The following is an 18409-nucleotide window of genomic DNA, read 5'->3' on the forward strand; positions in this document are numbered from 1 at the left end:
ATCTAAACAGTGTGGTCCACACATTGCATTTGGTTGATGTGTCTCTGATGTCTCTCTTAATCAGCAGGCCACCCCTCCTTTTTTTCCCCCTTTCCTTGCCATTCGTTTTTGTTTCTTGCTGTTACTAAAGAAACAGAGTCTTTTGTCCCTTGGAATGTCCCACATTCTGGGTTTTACTGATTGCATTCCTGAGGCATAATTTAATACATTCCTCCCTCCCTGTGTTTCTTGGAACCTGGTAGTTAGCTCTAGAAGCATGATCAGATTCAGATTTCGGTTGTTGTGCAGGAAGACTTCCTAGGTGGTACTTCCTGTTGCATTGAATCGGGAGGTTAATGATGTCTGGTTTTCCCTCTTTGGGTGACGTTAAGATTGATCACCTGGTTCGGCAGTTGTCTGTTTGGTCATAAAACTCATCAGCTTTTTGCAGAATGGTTTTAGTTGCTGTTGATGATGATCGGCTAGATCCATTACTTCATTAGGGAAGAGGATGTTTTAATGCAGCCAAACATTGGTTCTGTCATTCAGAATAGTTTTACATTAATAGTACTTGCTAAATTCATTAACATAAATTTGTTTTGTCTTAATCTCCTTTAGTGGATGTCGAGAAAAATAATTTTAGGAAGAATGCCTTGTTGACCACAAAACTCTATGTAAATATTACTTATTATTCAGGGACTTTGTTAAAATACAAAAGGAAAAATTTTTTTTCAATAAAATGATAAATTTTTATCTCCATAGACTCTCAAAAGGATTTGGAAAATGAACCATCAATAAACTCTCAGGCACAGGAGACCATAGTCACAGCAAGTGCCACCAAAGAAGCTCAGACCCTGAGCCCTCCAGCTGGCCTCAACAAAGACCCCCAAGAGGTAGAAACAATAGGTTCAGGACGCACCAGTACAGCTGATCTATCAGAAAGTCCCAGCGAAACAAATTGTGAAAAATACCCAAAGGATAAAACAGAACATGAGACTAGCCAGAATTTTCAGGATGGCGAACAAGAGCATCAGCTCTCTTCAGAAAGTCTGGGTGAAGAATCCTTGCGTCCAGAGCCCAGCGGTTCTCCAGGTGACCAGGCAGGAAGAGCAGATGCACCGACAGGGAGCAGCTCCTTGGACCTCCCTGAGGAAGCGAGCAGCAGGCCTGGAGCTGCCCAGGAGCCACCTGCCATAGACTCCCTGGGGGCCCAGAGTCCTGGTCCCTCCAGTGCAGGACTGGAGAGCCAGGGGACACTGAGGAGGCGACTGGTGGAGCCAGGTGAGAGAGCCCACTGACCTTTCTGTCCCGTGTTGCATTGCTGTGTCACTGACAACACATCATAGGTCAGTGTCCTTTCCGGAGAACATCTCAAGACCTCGCCCAAGGTCACATAAAGAGAGATGGCTGAGTTGTGATTAGAATGAGCTTTCTTATCTCCTAGACTAGCTTATTCCATTCTATTAAATAAACTGCATTTTTAAACAAAGGTTTCACTTATTTACTGTTTGTATTACTGTAGTATGATTTAAAAAAAAAAAAGGTCATGACTTTTACAAAATTGACCTCTGGCTTTTTCTTTTTTTCTCATGAGCATGTTTTCACTTACAATTTTTAAAATCTTTTAGTTTTGGAGAAACTAAATGCTACAAAAATCAAGAGATGGGAAATTTAAAAGCCAACATCTATGGTGCAAGCACCCTTAATGCAGTCATTTCAGTTTTATAGGACTTAGAGCAAATCAATTAATTTCTCTATATCTGATTCCTAGCCCCTCTCCCCTGGCTTGTATATTAAGAGCAAGCATCATATCATCCCTTATGAAGATAATAGTTCCGGCATGCTAAGTCCTTTCTGGAACCCAAGGGCCGTGGATTCTAGCTGTGGCCCTCCCTCTTAGGTGACCTTGGGCAAATCTTTTAACTTCGGTAACTTGAGTTTCCTATTTGTAGAATGAAGAAGTTGGACAAGATGATATCCAGCTGGTCTCTTCCAGCTCCCACCTTCTGTGATTGGATGTGTGGATTTGTATGTTACAAGTACTCTGAAGAGCCCAATCTGAAATGACTATTTGTCAATGCAGAGGAATATAAAATATAAGATACCCTGTTTCTCCGGGACCTAAGGGCTAGAAATTTGTGTTTAACTATAAATCCATGACTGATCGCAAATATATATTTCATTCATTAATCATTAGAATAGTCTGTCACTTCAGTGAAAGCAGGGGCAGTCTCTCTCTCATTCATTGTGTCTTGTGGCACCTGGCTCAGAGAAACAACTTTATGAGTATTTGTTAACTGCAGAAATGAATGAAAGTTACATGGACCATTATCTGCCATCAGAATTTCACTGGTTTGCAGGTCCATTGAGGAGAGGAAGAAAATATTGTTTTAAAATATAGTTTATTTGTGGGAAGCAACTTACTTTAATGGAATGAGCTGATTGAGGAGATGAGAAGCCTTGTTCTAATCTCAGCTCAGCCACATTTCTTCCTGTGGCCTCGGGCAAAGCCTTACCCTCCTTGGACCTTTGGCTATAAAAGGGAAGGTTGGAGGCTGGAGCGGGGGATCATTAAAGATCCTTTCAGTCTTTACGTTTTGTGATAGGACAGTTTAAAAAAAATTTTTTTTTTATGACTAAATGAAATATCCTTCGCAGGTAAAGCTGATTCTGTTTCTTCCCTTAATACAGTATGATATTTGAGTTGTTTTTCCAGGAAGGGTTAGGGACAATACTCAGCTCTCGCCGCTGAGTGAGGTACCTGGCTGGGGTCGAATACCCCTCTGCACTCCAGAGTACACTGCAGAGCGCGGAGTTAGAGCACTACAAAATCCTGCGCTGCTTTGCACCCCACACTCTAAGATTGGTGTCTTACCCACAACTACATTTTTATATAGTTGATGAACGTTCTTAACCTTGTAGTCCCGGCTGTGTCTACCTCCTTCACTAAGAGTTTCAGACTTGCTTTTGCAAGCTATTTTGCAACTGTACGGTCATCTCTCCTGCTTCTAAACTTAGTGCCTCTGTTATGTGTGGACTCAGGGGCCCCAAGGAGCCACATGAGACTTGAACACCAGAATCTGAGCATCATTGTCCTGTGATGTTGAGTCTTGTGTACAGCTGACAGTTCTTAAATCACTTCTTGGTTTTGTACATTTTTGGTTGACTTATTTAGATAGGTTTGGCTGCACTATTGGGACCTTTGCTTCTTTGTCCCTGATGTAAGGACCAGTGAAGAACTGTGAATGTAGCAACAGTATTCTTAAATGAATTTTCTAGCACTACATTTTATTCTTTCAGGTAGAATAAAAATAATAACGAACCATAAGGAAAAGACAGGGAAAAAGTTAGCTTTGTATAAAAGAAAATTTTATAAAGGATAGAAATCTCTGAAGTAATTCTTTGGTTTGGTAACAGCTATAAAGGTATAGGCACTCTCATTAGTGTACTGTCTAAAAATAATGTTTTTCCCCCCCTAGAAGCTGAAAGTCATCAACAAGAAACACGAACATTGGAAGAAGACAATGAGGATGCACAGGAAGCCATCAGAAACATCAATAACAGGGATTTTTGGAGCTATGGTAAGAACCAAGCTGGTCTTAGTATAGTGTTGATTCATACTCAGAAATCCTCAGAGAAAAATACTAAAAAACCTGCAGATTTAAACAGCTTAATCATTTTTTTTTTTTTTAAGTTAGTAGGTAGCAGTAAGATAGAGCAATAGATTTAAGGGGTTTTTCCTTTACGGGCCTGGGGGATAGTTTCCATCCTGAACGAAATGGGAATGTCCCACAGGAGGAAAGTAAACAAGAATCTGAACTGCCTTTTCAGTATGAACCTCTCAAGTGGCATTTTTATATTTTGACCGCTTAACCAAAAAACGGTTTGTTATAGGTAGTGTAGGTACTTTGAAAAGGTAGACTATCCTGATAGTTCATTCCTAAATCGTATCTTTATATTGTATTGCAGCAACATATATATTATAGCAACCAGTACATAAATTTAGCTTTTACCTTTTAACAAACATATTGTATCTTCAAATAATTAAAGCTAAGAAATCAGAAAAAAGAAAACCCTATATCTGGTAGATTTTAAGAGCAGGAAGTTCAAAGCATTTTGGCAAAAGAAACTTAACCACAGCCGGTAAATCTGACAGCACCGCATCCCATGCCAGTTCACCCCAGGCCTGACTTCTGACTCATGTTCTCTCCCACTTTGTCTTTTATCTTTCTCCTTCTCTGACAGGCTCCATCATTTTTGGTTTCCTGGTTGTTGTGGCTCTTGTTTTGAGCTCCGCTCATAGCTATTTCTCACCAGCCCAACAAGTGTCCCCGAATCCAGCTCTGGAGGCCTTCCTGGCTCAGTTCAGCCAGTTGAAGGAGGCGTTCCCAGGCCAGAGCCCTTTCCTGTGGCAGAGGGGACGTAAGTTTCTCCAGAAGCACCTCAACGCTTCAAACCCCACCGAGCCGGCCACCATCATATTCACAGCGGCTCGAGAGGGGAGGGAGACTCTCAAGTGCCTCAGCCACCGTGTCGCTGACGCCTACACCTCCTCCCAGAAGGTCTCAGCCATTCAGATCGATGGGGCTGGGCGAACCTTGCAGGACAGCGACACGGTCAAGCTGTTGGTTGACATGGCCCTGAGCTCAGGATTTGAGAACGGCCAGAAGGCCGCTGTGGTGCACCGCTTCGAGTCCCTTCCCGCAGGCTCCACCTTGATCTTCTACAAGTACTGTGACCACGAGAATGCCGCCTTCAAAGACGTGGCCCTGGTCCTGACCGTCCTCCTAGAGGAGGAGACGTTGGAGGCAAGCGTCGGCCCCAGGGAGACGGAAGAAAAGGTGAGAGATCTGCTCTGGGCCCGGTTCACCAGCTCGAACGCGCCCCACTCCTTCAACCACATGGACTCGGACAAGCTGAGTGGGCTGTGGAGCCGCATCTCCCACCTGGTGCTGCCTGTCCAGCCCGTGCGGCTCATCGAGGAGCAGGGCTGCCGGCTGTAGGTGGCGGCGCGGGCCGCAGGGGCTGTGCGTTCATTAAAGTCGGCTTGAAAGCCTTCCGAGTCCATGCAGGGCAGTTGCTGAATGTGCGGAAATCGCCTGAGATGCACAAGGGAGCTGCTTTTGGGGGAAAAGACCTTCTATTTTTCACTTCTTGTAAAATGTTTCTAACCTAAGCTTGACAAAGCTAAAAGCTGACCTGACTTTGTTTTCTTGTCTTTCAAGCAAATAGGGTTGGAAATGTAACATGGTATATATAACTGACTTTTTTTAAATCTAAAAATAGAGCAGCAGAATTATTGCACAGGAAAATAATCTCAGAGTAACTACAGAGTGATTTTTGTATCATATAGGAAATATTTCAAAAACTCATTTTAATAGTCTAGCTGTGGGATTACAGTTTATACTAATTTGCACTTTTGAATAGTATGAAAAAAGGAAATTTGTATTCAAATACCTAAAGAGTTTATGTAAGTCACTATGCTATTTTTCTGTTAATGAGCTGAGATAAAAGCAGCTGTACTCAAAAAAATGTTTTTTAAAATTGGAAACAATGGGGGAATTGTTTACACTCATAGGGAATGAAGACATTCTAAGTGGCTGTACCTTTACCTCAGCTCTTCTGAATTATCTCGAGCACTGATTTTCACGCTGTGTCTACTGTGCCCCCCGACCCCCTACCCCCACCCTGTATTGGAACAGTTCTGCTTTGGCTGTTTCATAGGGATTCTTCATAAGATTCAGTTGGAACAGAGAGCCCCACTGCTGATGGGGTTCGAAAATCACTGATGGAGCAAGAAACCATCTTAGAAGACAGGAAATGGGTAGAAAAAAATGAATGTATTAAAAGTCATGAGTAGGAAGAGAACAAAGTATAGGTTTATTGTACAGACATGCTTTTTATGTAAGTTAAAGACCTACAGATGAACAGCAGAACATTTAAAGTAGTATTTACTAGCATATTTCTGATGCTTTTGTTAATTTTTGTTAATCACCATTTCTCTCTCCCCTGAATAGAATTTTATAATTGTCTAGGACGAGAGTGTGAGTGTCCTTTAAGAAGAAAAAATTTTAATAACCAACTGAGTAATAAAATTTACATAGGTACATTACCTAACTTTACCATGTTTAGTTGTTAAACAGTAATAGAACATTATATAATGCACCTCATTTCTTTATCTGCCAGTTAGAAGTACCATTAGGTTAGCAATTAGAGAAATGCAAGAGATGTATACTTAGTGAGAGGAAGCAAAAATGGTAGATAATTTCTAAGAGGTTCTAATGGTCAATATGAATTGTCAGACCATGTTCTGTGATTGTTAGAAAGATCGAGACAGTGTTTATGAAGACAGCAGGATTTTTTGTTTGTTTAAATTTGAGCTCTGAAAGCAGAACTCTGGTAAGTGATCTTGACCTAATGAAGGGCCTGTCCCATTACATGGCCGTCCTAGGAACTATCACCACCTTCCTGGAGTGTCTCAACTAGGTTTTGGCCCGTCTGCTGGCAGGAGAGCAGAGAAGTCATCGGATTAAAGCATGGAAGGAGTTCTGGAAACAGAAGATATAGATATCTATCTATTTGGAAATATCTGTCACAGGAAAAACAGATAAATCTATTCTAACTCAGGTAGAGGCATACCTAAAGGGTTGATTTTCATTTGGGATTTTAGGAAGGAACCTTCTAACAGAGTCGAGGAAAAGCCCACCTGAATAAAAAGTCAAAGCATAGTGAATATAATATCGATCCAATATACACTCAGAGGAAATAAATTGAAGAAAGATCTATATACCATATTCGAATTTTTTCCTGTACATTCTAGGTCTCAGATGCTAGCATTACATCACACAAACCGATGGTGCCTTGTAGAACTGTTCCGTGGGCCGGCTGACCTGGGCTGCCTCGGATCTCAAAAGAGCCAGTGTGACCTGTGTGTGTCTAATGTCAGTGACTCAGATCAGAGCTGAAACAAAGACTCTTGTTTCTTCATTCAGTTGAATATGGTTTTCCATTATTTCCTTTCGATATAATTTAGAAAAGGAAATTTCAAAAAATCCTAACTTTTACTGGTCAGCCTTTGTTAAAAAATACTTTTCCTTCCATGCATAAGTGTAATCATCTGAAACTATTGTCAGTTTTCTGTTCACTGCTTCAGAGATCATTTTAAAAAGAAGCAGTATATTAGCTCTGGGTCTTCTTATGAAAAAAATTATTTTTAAAGCATAAAACTTTATATTTTTTAAAGGAACAAATAAAATTTATTATCTAATAGACTCTTAGGTTAATTTCTACTTGATTGTTTCTATTTTCCTCCATTTTTCAGGTTTCCAGATTTTCTTTTGTATGTTCAGTAGTTCATCTTTCATTCCTACAATAGATATTTTGTTTTATTTGACTTAGAACAAGAACTTGTGGGCATATGAACATACATGATACCCAAACACCACCATTTAATTATTATCACAGAACAACTCTCATTACATCATATATTAACATAAAACTTTCTGACTGATAACAGCATCCTAGAAGCAACTGGTGGAATCAGAAATTGTGTCTGGACTTGAGTTTTCCCCCCTGTGGTATAAATTTTAGGTTCCCCAGTAAGTTTCTAAGGGTTGGCAGAGAAGTTCCAGGGGATTCCTATCCCTAGGGGTAGTAATGATAGAGTTTCTATTTTTTAAATCAATAAAATAATTTAAATGAGTTTCATTTGAAAGCCTCTCAGTTTACGGTGGTAAGGCCCAGCATACCTATGACCCCCACCCCACCCAGCTAAGGGACCCCCTTGAACAGTGGTGGTGCTGAGGTGGTTTTGACCTTTTCACAGTTTTTAATTGTTTGAATTATACTTCTATCTGTTAAAGAGAGGTGGCATAATGAGCACTGACATTAGAAAATAACAAGTATAACACATGAAAGTGATAATTCAGCAACATGATCTTCGCCAGGACTGTATTAGCATATCTCTGATCAAAATTGTTTCCCAGCATATACAGGTGTCTAGTACTTCAAAAACTAATGTTAAATAGGAAATGTGATTATATCTAATTAGGGTTATCATTCAACGAGAATAACTTTATATCCATGTAGCTTATTTGTAAAGAAGTACTTTCAAAAAGCAACATGAAAACTTTGTATCATTTGAAAATAAAACATAAACCAGTACATATTTGTAAAGTGCTCAATAAATTATTTCATAAAAGCAGTTTTTATATCTGTTTAAGTCAAATATATAGTTAATACCAGTATTCATTTTAATATTTTGTTTGCCAATCTGAGCACAATGTATTTCATTTTTAAATTTGTTGAACAGTCATAGTGGTTTTGTCTTGGTTATTTTTTTCAAAATTAAAGTACCTTCAACACTGTGTATCACTGTTGATACTTTATATATGAATTTTGAGTATTATTGATTACAAATCTCTTAATCACAATCCAAGGAAATACAAAATGATTACATTTTTTTCTAAAGGCTTTTATGAGCTGATCATATCCTGAGCCTTAAGGGTCACACACTTGTGAATAATAATAAATTTGCAGAGAAGATGTTACCAAGCCTAGAGAGAAGTAAATTAAGATATCTACGTAAAACAGTTTCTCCAGAGGACTTTAAAATACGCCTTTTTCCTATTGATTCACAGTTTAGGTTCTAGGTTGTGGTCTAAATCTGCCTTACGGGGACTGAGACTGGACTCATTAACACTCATTTCCAACTAATAAGCTACGGCATGGCTTCTCTACCTGGTTTTAAAAATATGTACATAGACTAAGAAAGAGCACTGGCCTTGCCCAAACAGCCGGAGAACACAAGCAGCATCCGCTAGTCTGCAGATAAATCTGTAAAGCTGAATAATGGAGTCCTTAGTGCCTTCCCTTCTATTACCTGTGGTATCTATTTCAGCTTAGTTTGATGTCTTTAAAAATCCAGAGAGTGGCTCCTGTATTGGGAAATGATCTCCCACGTTTCCTCACTGGGGCTCATAAATGAAATCTGCCCTTGGCTCAGAGCACTTACCTGAATTTAAAAGAAGCTTTGGACTCGGGAAGCAACCGGCTGGGGAACGCGGTGGCAGGGCGGCAGCGCAGGATGTTAGGCTGCCCCTCGCCCCAACCTCATCAACACAAAGCTACCGGCAGCTGCTCCCAGTCGATCAGATTTCCTGAGATGGAAACCTATTTGCCATCTCAGCCATCAGAGAAAGAAGCAGCACCTTGACTTTCAAACACAATTGCATTTTTTTCTTCTATTTAGCAAAACCCCGTGGGCTTTGCCAGTATTCAGGTCGCCGTTCTTGACATTCCCGGTCATTCCAACTGTGATTGCTTTTGCATTTGCTGCATGTTGAAGGATGTGCCTTATTCAAATCAATCGTCTGGTTTTACCAAAAATAAATCTTAATTTTTCTCCATTGATTGATTCTTGGTTGTATTTCCAAAAAATAGCAAGTTTATAGAGGGGGGCCAGTGGTCATCGATGGTGGGAAAGAAAACTGCCCTCCTCTGGCAAATTCAAGAGCCAAAGTTCGCTGTGTGGTCAGGCGGCCTCAGGGCCCTAAGGGGCGCTGTGCAGTGCAGACGCTGAGCCTGGAACCTGCTGTTCTTGTTGCGCTTTCCTCAGGTGTTGGGCCCCTTCACACGGCTTTTTTGGGTAAGAGGGAGGGTAGGGTTGTAAACAGGGCCTCGGGAATTGCTCCTAACCTGAAGTGCGCTGACGGGCAATGGCTCTTAAGTGTGGTTGTCATTCAGTTGTGTGTTGGGGGTGGGAGAAGGTGTCACCAGTTTCTGCCTTAGAATGTCACCAAACAAGAATCTGGGCAGCAGCACCAGAACACCCACCTCAGTCCCTTTCCCACCTTCCCCTGGCTTTCTGTCCCTACTATTCTCTACTCAACTAAAAACAGCAAATCTATTGACTAGTTCATAGAAGTTTTCTCCCAGATCTGAAGTCAATTTTGAAAATTTGATTTTTTTTTTCTTGCAGTTTAGAAACATAGGAATTCTCAGGAGATCTCCTATCTTAAAATACAAGTTTTCAGTGGAGTGGTCTCCAGTCCAAGGATAAGAGGAGCCTAAGGACAAGGAACAAAGGATTTCCAAGCACGCACCTTGGGTTGAGCGGCCGCAACCTCCTTTCTTTGTAGACCGGCTGACTGACCGAAAACTGCGCAGAGAGCACTGTGCGGGCCGGTGGGGGGGGGGAGGGGGCGTGCGCTGGGCCGGGGCAGCTGCAAAACCACCCTCCACGGACTGCCTGTCTTCCCTGGAAGACAAGGGACACCCCAAATACCAGCGCTCTAACCTGTAACACCACAGAGCGGCTGAAAGAGGGAGCGGTCCCTTGCAGGGGTGGCCCAGGAGTAAGTCAGTAAATCAGAGAAAACGTTTGAAAAACGTCTAAACTTTGTGCTGGTGAAGACTGGTGTGTGGGATCGGAGCTGTAATTGAAAAGTCATTCCAAGTGGGATGAACAGGATTGAGAAAATTCCTGTTTTGTTTTCTTTTTAAACTTTTTTTTTTCTTTTTTTTGCGAGGAGAGGCAGGACCCTTCCTGGATACCTGATGCACATGCATTTCCATTCCAACTCTGCAGGTTGGGTCCACTGACCACGTGTGTGTTCGAACATCAGCTTGGTTGAAGTCCCTGTGCAGAACCTGGGGTGCAACTGGTTGGCTCGCCTTCCCCTTCCTTCTCTGTGGCCAGCGCTCCACCACTGTGGCAGCCTGGGGACCATGAGGGGACGGTGGCTGCTCAGCGGAGCAGACCCAGTGCAGTAAGGTCTGCAGCTGAGATGGCTCCCCGGGCTGCCCGAATGGGCAGCCTCCGCCTGGGGACGCGTGAGTGTGCGCCGGGGACCTGGGCCGTCCATGCCGTTGTCCGGCAGGGCGTCGGACCTGAGTGTGCTGCCAGCCAGGGAGGGAGGAGGCCTGGCCTCCGCGCTGCCCACGCCGACCCGCTGGGGTCTCGGCCGGGAGAACCTTGCACGGCCCAGCTGGCTGATTCTCTCGCTGTCCGAATCCTCTTCCTTTTCGCCTTAAAATACACTGCCTCCCCAGGCCTTCCCTTCCCTTTCCCTCAGAACAGGTTGCAAAGCTACATTCCAGTCCTGTTATTTTTGGAGTTCCCCTGAAGCCAGTTTCTGCTTAAGACATTTTGTCCTGGGAGAAGGGAAGAGAAGATTGCTCACCACCCTGCCCCCTGACAGGGGAGGCCCCTCCTTCGGGCAGGACTGGCAGGAGGAGCTTCCCTTAAAACTGTTTTAACAGAAAACTAAAATATAGCTGTTAAAAATAATCCAGACGTAAGTGTTGAGAGTTTCTGTTTGGGGCGATGAAAAAGCTTTGGAAACAGAGTGCAGTGATGGCCGCACGACAATGGGAGTGTAATGCGAACGCAAAGTGGTGAAGATGGTAAATTTTATGTTAGATATATTTTACCGCGACAAAGTAATTATTTTAAAAAATGTATAGACTATGAACCTATGTTGGCTGGCACCGTCTTTCCCCTAGTCTTCTGCCTCAGGGGGAGAAAATTGCTCCACGCCTGTGTCCCAGAGGACCCTGTGCCTGTGGAGAGTCCCCCAGGAGGCGCCCTCTCTGGCTGCCGCGTCCCAGCCTCAGAGCTGCAAGGACTCAAATGTGGCAGCGTGTTAGGGGGTGACGATGTGCCCAGGCGGCCGCTCTCCAACAACGGGGCACCTCCTGCAGTTAAGGGTCGAAGCAGAGGCCTCTGCAGGTGTTCCCCCAGGGCTCTGCCCCCGGGTGCACATGTGGGCCTCATGGGACCTTCTGGAATGCACCCTATCCTCAGGCACAGTATGATGTAATTTAACTCAGAAAAAATACCTTTTGGGAATGGAGAGTCACAAAACTCAAAACAACCTAACAAGGCAGACATTGAAAAGCTTGGGTTCTGCTCCATCGCACGATTGCCCATGTCCTCCCAAGAGGAACACATTTTTGTTTGTTTTTTATGTGCCCTTCCAATGCCTATCTCAGGCACATTTTTTATGACCAGTTTTCCCCTCAATTAAAATTCTCACTTCATTTTTCTCCTTTAGGTTCCTCCTCATTCACTGTCACCAGCTCATGACTCCCTGTCAGGTGGGGTCCTGGGGACTGGGTGGGGGAGGGAGACAAGGGTGAGGGGCTGTGAGACCCTCCTGCGGTTTAGAGTCCCCTGGTCCCTCTGGACCCCTTTGGCTGGGGCCTTGATGTTTGGAGAGAGAATTCAGAGGATGTTGTCAGGAGGGTCAGACCTCTGCTCTCATTTTAGGACGTTTCATTAGACCCAGACCACACACCCTGCCGGGGGAGTGGCACTTCGTTAGGAATAAGGATGTGATTCCCAGCGGTAGGACACCTCCGGCCCAAGGCAAAGCTCGGCCCAGGAGGATCCACTGGTGTCGAGTGGGTTGGGGTGGAGCCAGCACCTGACTTGTACCTGCAGGCCAGCACTGGAGCCCCGTGTTCCTCCTGGGGACTGGGGGTCTGTGGTCGGAGCCGATGAGCTGTGATCTTCTGAGGAGACCCGGAGGGAGGGCGACCTCCCATGCCCAGCGTGAGCCAGCCACCAAGCCTCTGGGCGCTGCCGCCTGTGAAGACCGACAGTGTCCTGCCCAGTGGGTGGAGCAGGCCTGGGAGCTGGTGGGCCAGGGGGGAGGGCTGCGTCGCCTACCCCCAGCTCCTAGCCGTGGTGGGGGCTCCTTGCTGGTGGAGGGGTGTAGATGGGGGGTTGGGGGCCGGGAAGGTTGATGACAGGACAGACAGGAAGGGTGGGGCCAAGCGCTCCCCGTGAGGCTGGGCGAGTCCTCCCCAGGGACCAGCCGCCCTTGGAAAGGACCAGCCGCCCTTGGAAAGGACTTCCTGGGGAAGTAGCTCACCTGTAACTGTGGGGGGCGGTCTCCCGCAGAGAGGGGTGCTGCACTGCCAAGGAAAGGCCGCCAGCTGCCCCGCCAGCCACAGTCAGGGCTCCAGGTGGCCCTGAGGCAGGGAGAGAGCGTCCCCCTCTCCCTCATGCACCCTCCAGGCCCCCCACAGACCCACGCTGCCCCTCCGCCTCCCCTCCCCCCTCCCACACACAGCTGTTTCCTGGTTCCTGGTCCTCCCGCTGCTCTGCTCCTGCTTCTGTGGTCTCTGCCAGGGTCAGGGCTGAGGATCTGGTCCCCAAAGTCTCTTCCCTCCCTTCCCGACAGGCAGGGGCTGGCCATGTGACACCCTGGGTCTCCTCAGACTGGGTGATTGAGCGCAGAGCTACAGGTGGGGACACCACAGGCCTGGACAGTGAGGGCAGGGTGGGGGCAGGGAGGGGCTGATGCTTGGGTTGCTCTCCGGTGAGGCGCCCCATCGTGGGCAGGGCCCCTGCGACCTCAGGGAGCCCTTTCCCACAAACAGCACACCCTCCCTGGGCGCTCAGACTGAGGCAGTGGGGACCGGGGGTGGGGAGGACAGCAGGCGACAAGGCAGAGGATATAGGTTGGTGTGGACGCAGGAGGGGAGGGGAGGCTGGTAGACAACTTTGGTGTTGAAAATGGATATTCTGGGTGAGGAAAAAGAGCATTCCCGCTTATGTCTGTGCCAGGCTGCCCCTCCCCAGGTGAAGAACGGAGGACCCCGTGGGATTTCTATTTCAAACTCCTCATTTATTGACATTGACTTGGTTGTGAGTCCTAGTTATCAAAGACGCAGGAGAAGTCTGCGCAGGAGCCGGGAAGGGCCGGTGGAGACAGGCCGGCGGGCGGACAGGCTGTTCCCAGCCTCTCCTCTTCCTTTTTTGGGGACAGTTTGGAAAGTGCCCAAACACTGTCCCATGGCTAGAAAGTACGGTGCTGTTGAGTGGGTTGAGCTTCCTCTTGCACAGGCGAGGCCCTCGCAGCTCCAGGGAGGTGGGGGATGATCTTGAGTCCGGGCCCCGAGCAATGACGTGGGGCTGAGTGTGGGGGAGCCGGGGCCCACGTCTCTCCAGCGGCCCAGCCAGACTTTCATTTGTGGGGTGACAGGATGTAGGCTGGGAAAGCTAAGGAGACAGGGCTGCACAAGATGCTTTTCACGTGGGGACCCCCAAAAGATCAGGGGTAAGAAGCGGGTGGCTTGACCAGGTTGTCTTGATTTCTGCAAAGGCAAGAGGTACAATGACACTGTCGTTTTGCGGGGGAGGGGGCAGCCCTTGCTGGGGTTGGTTGGCTGTGGAATTCCAGAGCAGCAAGGCACCGGCTGGGCGGCAGGGAGCGGCGAGGGCTGCCAGCCCAGCAACTCACATCAAGGGGGTGCACTTGGCCCAGTCAGGGCGGGTGGTGGCAGGGGCGTTAAAGCTGCTGTCCTTAGCTGGTCCCTCTGGACTCGGAGACAGGTCTCGTTACACCCCCCTAGAGCTGGCTCCTGGTGTAAGAGAAATGTTACTGTTTGAGGTCACTCACAGGAGAGTCAGACTAACGTGTGCTTTTCACGGACGATTAAGATGGCTTTGCCTGCCAGTCCTGTGTTTGTGGTCCTTCATCCCGCGGCACACATGCCTGCACACAGGATCAGGCGGGTAGCGAGAGCAGGGCCTGGCAGACCGGGCCGCAAAGCCCAGGCTTCGTGCAGCACGCGCGGGCCCTCGGAGTCCATCGGGCCAGCTCGCAGTTCCCTGGAGAAAATGGGTTCTCAGGGAAGGTAAGTGACTGGTCTGAGAGCTCATGAGTGACCAAAGTGAGACCAGACCGAGGTCCTTTGAGTCTCAACCCAGTGAGCTTTAATTACAGACTGGGCTGCCAGGTGACAGGAACCTGAACAGAGCGTGCAAAGGTGTGGTGGATTCCCCTGCCCAACTGCCCGGAGCTTCCTCAAACGCGAAATCAGGAGTTCAGCAGAGGGGCTGGCTCCTAATCTGCCCCACCCTCTGCAGCGTTCAGTGACTCAGGAGTCAGTGGTGGTAGCGGTGAAGTTAGTTATGCCTCTAAGAGGGGATGCAGCCCTCGCTTACTGCAGCACTGGAAAACTCATCGGATGCATTCACTCAAACGGCCACTGGAAAACTCATCGGATGCATTCACTCAAACGGCCACGGCTGAGTTATCAGCGGGGAGTGGGAGTCGGCCTGGGGGCTGGGGAGAGACAGCGGTGAACAGGCCCTTACCGGGAGACAGGGGCGGGGGGATGGAGGGAGCACAGCAAGCAGAATCCAATTGCTCAGGCAGCTCCCTCTAGTCCTCAGGAGTGAGGGCGGCTGTCCCTGGTGCGAGGGGTGGTCTGGCTCTCCCATGTCACGGCTGGGTGCCTGAGCAGAACGCTCCACAGGGGCCTACGTGGCAGCCTCATCCTGTACCAGCCGCCTGATTGCTGTGGGGATCAGCCACCTAAGTCGCCTTTTCCTCCTGTTGCCTGGCAGTCAGATTGTTCTTTCCAGCTGCAACGTCTGAGACCCTCCATTCTGCAGCCCCCGAAGGCAGAGAAGCCCGTGTGCGGTGGGGACAGGTGCACGCACACACACCTGAGAGTGCACATGTCCTCACAGGCCTGCAGCCACACACGCTGCTCGGTGCGGGGGACCACGGCCCCAAGAGCCCGCCGGCGGGCCCTCACTCATGACGCTACTCGAACCCTAGTAACGTGACTCGAAAAAGGTCCTCAGCTTGGCAGCTGGTTCCCGTAGCCAAGCAAGGGTTCGGGGAGCCAAGGTTAGGCAGTCGCTTTTTGGTGCATTCCCTGCAATCACTTTATGCTTTTAACGCCAGCTCATTGCATTCCACAAAGGAAGGGCGCAGAGCTGTGATGGGCTCAGGAGTCAACATCTGTGTTGAGCAGCAATGGGCTCTGCGGTCTCTATGACAACCCCAAAATACAAAACTAGATGGTGAATTGGCTTTTGGATTCACTTTAGCAAGCGAGTCCTGAAGAGGTCTCTTAACACTCCCCTCTTCCGTCTCCAGGGCTGCGGTACCCTAGCTGTCCCCGGGCCCCCAGCCCTGCGTCCCCCTTCTTCACGCCCCAAGGACTCTGGAGGCCTCCGGACCCCTGCATGGCTTTCCCTCTTCTCACAGTCTGGCAAAGCCGGGCAGTGAGCGGGGTGAGAGAGACCCAGGGTGCAGGGGTTGCCGGAACAACATCCCAACGGAGAGACCGGCAAAGCTGCCGACAGGACCTGCTGGGCTCCACCCTTGGGCCGGGGGACCAGGCCTGCCCTCCTTCTCAATGCACACGACAGCTTCAATCCTGGTGACCCTTCCCGTGCAGGGCAAGGGAAGCCAAGGTCATGGAGACAGTCCTTGTGGTGTGCTGGAGGGGTCGCCGCTGGCCCCAGTCCTTCCGCTGGGGTGTCTGTGCCGGTGCGTGTGGGGGTCGGGGCGAGAGGGTCACACGTCTGTACTAATAGCCCTTGGATTGGTGAAGGCCTCACGCCCAGAGCCTGGCCATGTCACCGGGTAACTCTGGGGGGCTGCCAGTTGGAGGGATGAGGGGCCCCCCTCCTTGTAGTACGTGGGAGCAAAGGACAGCCTCTCGCCTCCGCCCCCGTTGGGCACCATGTCGGCCGTCCGTATGTAAAAGGGGGAGCTGTATGGGGAGCAGGTGGCACAGTGGCGGGCCGCCACCCCGCACGGCTGGCCGCAGGGCTCGCTGGTGAGAGGCGCCAGGCTGCCTCTGCCGTCCAGGGCTTGGGAGCTGCAGGCATTGCAGGGGGGGACTCCGGGGGGTATGGGTCGGTCGTGGTCCTCCTCCTCCTCCTCGGCATCCTCCTCTCTGCTCCTCTTGCAGCAGTAATACTGGGGGCAGAGCATGGAGGGCCCCCTTTGAGTGGCATGGCACCCTCACCCCGCTCCTCTGTTGACTGGACTCAATACCAGAGGCCACGTTCCGTCAGCAGATTCCCAGCCTTGCAAGGCTTTCCCTTCCCCTTCCCCTGCTTCCAGTGTCCTCACTCAGCGCAGCTGGGAGGGGCCGGGAGGCAGGGAGGGAGGGGCAGGCAATCATACTGGGCAGTGGGGGAAGAGGGCAGCAGGGAGCAGCTTTTAGAATCGCCCAGCACCCCTTAAATCTCAGCCTTGCCGGGGACACAGCACAGTGGCTCTCACTGGGAGCCCCAAAGTGTGCGTGTGGGACCTACAGTGCTCCCTTTTGACCGCCCCCCCCCGCCACGCCCCAGCCCCCTTGACCGAAACCTCCCCCATTCCATGGCTTCGGGCTTTGTCACCCGAGAGGGGCCTGCCATGTCTGTCCCCACAAAGGGGAAGTGGTTTGCTGGGGCTCCTGGCTGCGGCGCGGGGACTGACCTGGAGCCTACAGTAGCACAGGACCGCGATGATGCAGAGGAGGATGACCGCAGCTAGGATTCCGCCCGTGATCACAACCGTTCCCGCTGTCATCCGCCCGATGCCCCATCCAACTCTGCAGAGAGACGCGTGGGCACGGGGCGGGGGCTGGGAGCCCTCCTGGAACTTTCCACCCAGCTGGATGCAGGGAGGGTCCCGGCCCCAGGACACCAGGGGCTGGCTGTGGCCAGGGCCAGCCTCCTGCAGGGGCTCCCGGCAGAGAGGACAGAGAGGAGGCAGGATGCCAACCAAAGGCGTCACTCTGCTTCCTGTTTCTACCCAGTTTCAAAGTCTCTTGCTGTCTTTCTCCTTTAATGCTCTTCTCCCTCTCCTGTCCCCTCTCCTTACTCCCTGTTTAAACTATACCCCCTCCCCTAAGGTTCCAAGACACAAAGAAAGATGGCCTCTGTTTACAGAGGGCTTAGTCTGTGTGAGGCAGTGCCCTAAGCACGCCTGGGGCATCTCAGTCAGTCCTCCAGATAACCACTGGGCCGGTTCTTAGTCATCCCTGTTTCACGCGTGCTGGGGGAGCCTCTGATTGATTTGGCTGAGACCCTACCCAGCCTGGTTCACCCCAACGCCCTGCCCTCGATCGCTGCCCTCTGTGGTACAAATACCAGGGTCACTGACCTTGACCCAGGTGGAGGGGACAGGGTTTGAACCTCAAAAGTTCTGCCTAATTCTGCCCTGGCTCAAACGCCCAGTCCTTGGGGGATGGGTGGGTGGAGGTAGGGGTTCTCCCCTGTCTTTCCAACTCTTGTGGAAAACGAGGGCCAGCCCAGGGGAGGCAGGGAGGTGGCATTCTGACTCCGGGAAGGTTATGGCGAGTCCGGGGAGACATGTCCTGACTAACATGGGCTCATGGAACAGAGGGCGGCTCTGAGTGCAAGGCTGTCTGGCCTCCGGCTGACTCCTCTTGCAGGCCACTGAATGGGACCTCTCAGTGTCCCAGGCTCATGGGGACCAGGGATGGTTGTGCCAACACGGCGGGGGGGTGGGAGGAGCTTCGCATCTTGAGGGTGGAAGAAAGGCTGTGAACACTTACATTCAGTAGGGGAGTGGAGACCTGCAAGACAACAAATGGAGCGGAGATGTTGAGAGAGGAGGGTTACCCGGGAGAAAGTCCCTGCGTGTCAGATTGGTCCCTG

At 49.2% G+C, this 18409-nt stretch overlaps 2 protein-coding genes across 3 annotated transcripts in view; one reads left to right on the forward strand and one right to left on the reverse strand.

The window, feature by feature from the left end:
- LOC129082001 (torsin-1A-interacting protein 2-like) overlaps nt 1–9376 on the forward strand; it is a 30341-nt gene extending 20965 nt beyond the window's left edge. For both annotated transcript variants that reach the window (XM_054587704.1, XM_054587703.1), the window contains exons 3-5: nt 742–1260; nt 3459–3560; nt 4225–9376. In XM_054587704.1, the coding sequence (XP_054443679.1) occupies nt 742–1260; nt 3459–3560; nt 4225–4982 (1379 nt within the window). In that variant the 3' untranslated portion in view covers nt 4983–9376. The remainder of the gene's footprint in view (nt 1–741; nt 1261–3458; nt 3561–4224) is intronic.
- Nucleotides 9377–16307: 6931 nt separating this feature from the next.
- On the reverse strand, nt 16308–17315 carry LOC129081889 (protein FAM163A). Its single transcript, XM_054587546.1, has 2 exons — nt 17223–17315; nt 16308–16715 (listed from the first exon to the last, which is right to left on the reverse strand). Exons 1-2 carry the CDS (start codon nt 17313–17315, stop codon nt 16308–16310), a joined length of 501 nt encoding a protein of 166 aa, XP_054443521.1.
- Nucleotides 17316–18409: the final 1094 nt, after the last annotated feature.

This window comes from Pteronotus mesoamericanus, unplaced genomic scaffold (assembly GCF_021234165.1).
Source record: "Pteronotus mesoamericanus isolate MK-2021 breed Mesoamerican mustached bat unplaced genomic scaffold, CSHL_Meso_final scaffold_1186, whole genome shotgun sequence".
NCBI classification, from domain to species: domain Eukaryota; kingdom Metazoa; phylum Chordata; class Mammalia; order Chiroptera; family Mormoopidae; genus Pteronotus; species Pteronotus mesoamericanus.

Excerpts from the sequence above, each read along its gene's own strand:
- LOC129081889 (XM_054587546.1), bottom strand. The coding sequence starts at position 17,315 with ATGACAGCGGGAACGGTTGTGATCACGGGCGGAATCCTAGCTGCGGTC. Across the intron at positions 16,716-17,222 it reads TGTGCTACTGTAGGCTCCAG|TATTACTGCTGCAAGAGGAG; the intron begins GTCAGTCCCCGC and ends CTCTGCCCCCAG.